Raw genomic sequence first — 4,576 nt, forward strand, 5'->3', positions numbered from 1 at the left:
GCCTGGGCACCCCCAGCTTTGCCCCCTACGAGGCCAACGTGGACTTTGAGATCAGGTAGCCCCGCCCCACCTCGCTCCTCCGGCCCGGAGCCCCCGAGCCCCCCGCGTCGGCCGGTGCCCGCTGACCCTCACCCTCTCCAGATTCATGGTGGACACGGACATCGTCGGCTGCAACTGGCTGGAACTCCCAGCGGGGAAATACTTCCTGCGGCCCACTGGGAAGGTGCCGGCGAGGGCCCTGGGGGTGGCTGGGTGCCGGGACCCCGCCGCAGCCACCTGACACGCGGGGTGCCCGCAGGCCACGCTGTGTCAGCTGGAGGTGGACGTGTGGTGGTCGCACGTGGTCAGTCACCCGCCCGAAGGGCCGTGGCAGCGGATCGCGCCCCTGCGGGTGCTCAGCTTCGACATCGAGTGTGCTGGCCGCAAAGGTCTGTCCCCTGGGTGCTGAGGCCGAAGCCGCCAGCTGTCCCTGCAGTTCGAGGGGTGCAGGGTGGGGACAGCCTGGCAGCGAGAGCAAAGGCCTGGGGCGGGGCGGCCCCGCCCCGCTGTGAGGACCGTGGTGCGGGTGGTGAGGGGCGCTGGGGTCTGCAGGCCTGGGGTTCGGGGTGCACCCAGCGGGACGAGCACCCCTCCGCAGGCATCTTCCCTGAGCCCGAGCGGGACCCCGTGATCCAGATCTGCTCTCTGGGCCTGCGCTGGGGCGAGCCGGAGCCCTTCCTGCGCCTGGCGCTCACCCTGCAGCCTTGCGCCCCCATCCTGGGCGCCCAGGTGCTGAGCTACGAGCGGGAGGAGGAGCTGCTCCAGGTGACTCGCGGCCCCCTTGTCCTCAGTGGCCACCCCGCTGCACAGGCCGCGTGCACCCGCTTCCCCTCCTGGTGGGAGGGCGCCAGGGTCCCTCTCGTGGAATGTTCTGGGAGTTGGGGGGAGCTGAGGCTGGGGGTGGCCAGGGAAGCCACACGGGGGACCCTGCATGCCCTCCCACCAGGCCTGGTCGACCTTCATCCGCACCATGGACCCCGATGTGATCACCGGCTACAACATCCAGAACTTCGACCTGCCCTACCTCATCGCCCGGGCCCAGACCCTCAAGGTAGGGCTGGAGGTGGGGGTGCTTGCTGGTAGCTGGGGGCACAGGGTATGGGCGGCCATCCTGCCCTCCTCCTGCTCTCCCCCACCGGGAGCGCCCCGCTCGCTCAGGGCTGGCAGCTCCAGAGACACCCCTAAAGCCGTCCCTGCGCACTCCCAGGGTAAGAGGCTCCTGCAGAGGCGAGGGGGCTTGTTAATCCCGAGGTGTGGGGGGAAGCCCGTGGGGGTGCTGTGACTGGTCTTCCAGGCTTCGGGGGCAGCGAGGGTGAGGGGAGAGACTTTCCGGAGGTGGGGGGCAGAACCCCAAGCTCAAAGCGCCGGGCGGAGAGCGTGGGGCCCAGGAGCTTCGGGCCCGCGTTGGCTGGGGCTCGAAGCCCACGACCGGGTGTCCAGGGTGGGCTCCTTGGGCCCGCCCTGTCCCGCCTGTAGGTCTGTGCCCTCTTTCTGCTCCCCGCTCCCTGTATAAGGGCGCGGCAAGGAGGGGCCGCCTAGGGACCTCCAAATGAGGCCGCACTCCTGCGGTCTGGTCGGCGGCGTGTGGGGTTAAGCTTCGGCATCTCTGGGGGGACAGTCCCACCCGGGACGACCGGTAGAACGTGTTACTTTCTGCTCCTGTGTTTGCCCACTTTGTGAGGGAACACGCCACACGGTCCCCAGCAGCCGGGAGAGGCCACCCCACTGCCGACGTCCATAAAGGGCCTGGCCAGGCCCTGTCCCCGAGACCAGACCTAGCTCTAGCTCTCCCTGGGCCCCAGGTCCTGCACCCTGTGTGGCTGCCCCTCCCTGCAGAGCTCAGCATCACCCCCAAGCCTGCCACCTCCCCTCCCCTCGGGCCGACCTACCCAGCAACCTGCACCCAGATCTGCAGCCCCCGACCCTGGGACAGCCGTCCTGGGGGTCTGGTCTCCCTTGCCCCGGGTCGCTCACGCCTCCCACACGCCTCTGCCTGTCTTGCGGGCATCCACAGGTGGACAAGTTCCCCTTCCTGGGCCGCGTGTCCAACCTCCGCTCCAACATCCGGGACTCGTCCTTCCAGTCCAAGCAGACAGGACGGCGGGACAGCAAGGTGGTCAGCATGGTGGGCCGCGTGCAGATGGACATGCTGCAGGTAGGGAGGGGCCCACCCGGCGCTGGCCCCGCCCACCGCGCCCGGCCCCACCTCCTGGCCCCGCCCACCGCGCCCGGCCCCGCCCACCGCGCCCCCTGCGGGCCTCACCTCCCGGCCAGTGCCCACCTCGAGCCCCCTGCGCCCCAGGTGCTGCTGCGCGAGCACAAGCTGCGCTCCTACACGCTCAACGCCGTGAGCTTCCACTTCCTGGGCGAGCAGAAGGAGGACGTGCAGCACAGCATCATCACCGACCTGCAGGTGCCGGCCGCCGGCGCGCACCCCCCGGCCCCCAAACGGCTCCCTGAGCCCCGCGCACCCCGCCGCCTCCCCCCACGCCCGCCGCCCTGACGCACCCCTGCCGCCCCCAGAACGGGAACGAGCAGACGCGCCGCCGCCTGGCGGTGTATTGCCTCAAGGACGCCTACCTGCCGCTGCGGCTGCTGGAGCGGCTCATGGTGCTGGTGAACGCCGTGGAGATGGCGCGGGTCACCGGCGTGCCCCTGGGCTACCTGCTCAGCCGCGGCCAGCAGGTCAAGGTCGTGTCCCAGCTGCTGCGGCAGGTCAGTGCCAGGCCCCCTCCAGGCCCCTCACGCCGGTGCCCTCTGCCTCCCTGACCCCTGCCGCTGACCGTGCCCACCCCACCTCCCCCTCTGCCTCAGGCCATGCGCGAGGGGCTGCTGATGCCCGTGGTGAAGACGGAGGGCGGCGAGGACTACACGGGAGCCACCGTCATCGAGCCCCTCAAAGGGTGAGGCCCGGAGTCTGGCGCACCGGCCCCCTGACCGTGCCCCCCCACACCGACCCTCCCTCCCACCTTGCAGATACTACGATGTCCCCATCACCACGCTGGACTTCTCCTCGCTGTACCCGTCCATCATGATGGCCCACAACCTGTGCTACACCACGCTGCTGCGGCCCGGGGCTGCCCAGAAGCTGGGGTACGGCGGTGCGCCCTCCAGACTGCCCAGGGGCTGGCCTCGGTGAGAGGCGGGGGTGCTGGCGGGCAGGCCGTCAGCTCTCTGCCCTCGCCCAGGCTCACAGAGGACCAGTTCATCAAGACGCCCACGGGGGACGAGTTCGTGAAGGCGTCGGTGCGGAAGGGGCTGCTGCCCCAGATCCTGGAGAACCTGCTCAGCGCGCGGAAGAGGTGGGTCCTCGGGCCTGAGGCTCCCGGCGTCCTCGCCCTCTGCGGCCCCTCGGGCCAGCCCTGTGCCCTCCTCCAGAGAGGCCCTGACCAATGCCCAGGCGTCCGGTCTCCCTGAGACCCGGGACGGCACCCGACTGGCCCCTGTCCCCCCGTGTCCCAGGGCCAAGGCCGAGCTGGCCAAGGAGACAGACCCCCTGCGGCGGCAGGTCCTGGACGGGCGGCAGCTGGCACTTAAAGTCAGCGCCAACTCGGTGTACGGCTTCACCGGTGCCCAGGTGGGCAAGCTGCCATGCCTGGAGATCTCACAGGTAGGTGGCAGCCCTGTGGCGGGCAGGTGGGCCGAGGGACTGGCAGGGTCCCCCAGCCGCGCTCCTCCTCTGGGGTGTGGTCCCTCCAGCCCTGGGGCCCTCTCCCACTAGGGCCGGGCTCGGGGCAGAACGGCCTAGGTGGGGAGGTACACCCTCCTAGTCCCCTGCGTTCAGGGGGTCCCTCCAACCACCCTGAGACCCAGTGGTGCACTAGAAGGGCTCAGCACTCAGGGTGACGAGCACGCGGTCAGGACTTACCACAGGGGAGGGACGGGGGCCAGGCCTGGGTGTCCCCTCGGCCGGCAACGACATCACTAGGGAGGCTCACCCAGCAGGGGTGCCGAGGTTCTGGGGGTCCTTCACGGAGGAGGAGAGCCTGAATGGCTGACTGACCTTCGCTGCTCAGGCTCGGGGCCCACCAGAGCCTGGGTCGTTCAGGTTTCCGGGGTCCCCAGGCCCCGCGAGCGGATACCCATCAGTCAGGGCCCAGGGCACAGGCCGGCCTGTCCTGGGGGGGCCAAGTGCGGCCCCCTGGCTGGGCTTCGGGCCCCGGCTCTACCCGCCTCCTCCGTATCCGCCTCCAGTCCCTAGGCAGAGAGTTGGGGGCCGGGCCACCCCGCCTTGCCTCAGCCTCGCTGCCGCCCCATCCTGTCCCGCTCTTCATGTTTCTCCCAGGCTAAGGGGACGGGTGGGCACACCAGCTTGGCCTTGGGATGCGGGGGGGCGGGAGCACGGGCTGCGTAACCCAGATAAGTCAGCCGTGACCCCCCAAGTGCCAAGCCCCAGGCCGAGGGGCAGCCTCCTGCGGGCCGCGCCCTGGCCGGGCACAGGGGACAGTGGCCACTGCGGTGTCCCCCAGAGCGTCACCGGCTTCGGGCGCCAGATGATCGAGAAGACGAAGCAGCTGGTGGAGACCCACTACACAGT

General features: G+C 70.4%; 1 protein-coding gene across 1 annotated transcript in view; it reads left to right on the plus strand.

The window, feature by feature from the left end:
• The window catches only part of POLD1 (polymerase (DNA directed), delta 1, catalytic subunit), a 12,615-nt gene that overhangs the window by 4,307 nt on the left and 3,732 nt on the right, over positions 1-4,576 (plus strand). Inside the window, exons 6-18 of the mRNA XM_012733519.1 lie at positions 3-55; positions 142-223; positions 299-428; positions 638-804; positions 986-1,090; positions 2,054-2,194; positions 2,342-2,452; positions 2,563-2,754; positions 2,854-2,942; positions 3,016-3,132; positions 3,228-3,341; positions 3,502-3,649; positions 4,509-4,574. Of these exons, the coding sequence (XP_012588973.1) occupies positions 3-55; positions 142-223; positions 299-428; positions 638-804; positions 986-1,090; positions 2,054-2,194; positions 2,342-2,452; positions 2,563-2,754; positions 2,854-2,942; positions 3,016-3,132; positions 3,228-3,341; positions 3,502-3,649; positions 4,509-4,574 (1,515 nt within the window). The remainder of the gene's footprint in view (positions 1-2; positions 56-141; positions 224-298; positions 429-637; positions 805-985; positions 1,091-2,053; positions 2,195-2,341; positions 2,453-2,562; positions 2,755-2,853; positions 2,943-3,015; positions 3,133-3,227; positions 3,342-3,501; positions 3,650-4,508; positions 4,575-4,576) is intronic.

This window comes from Condylura cristata, unplaced genomic scaffold (genome assembly GCF_000260355.1).
Source record: "Condylura cristata isolate star-nosed mole 26May11 unplaced genomic scaffold, ConCri1.0 scaffold00041, whole genome shotgun sequence".
NCBI classification, from domain to species: domain Eukaryota; kingdom Metazoa; phylum Chordata; class Mammalia; order Eulipotyphla; family Talpidae; genus Condylura; species Condylura cristata.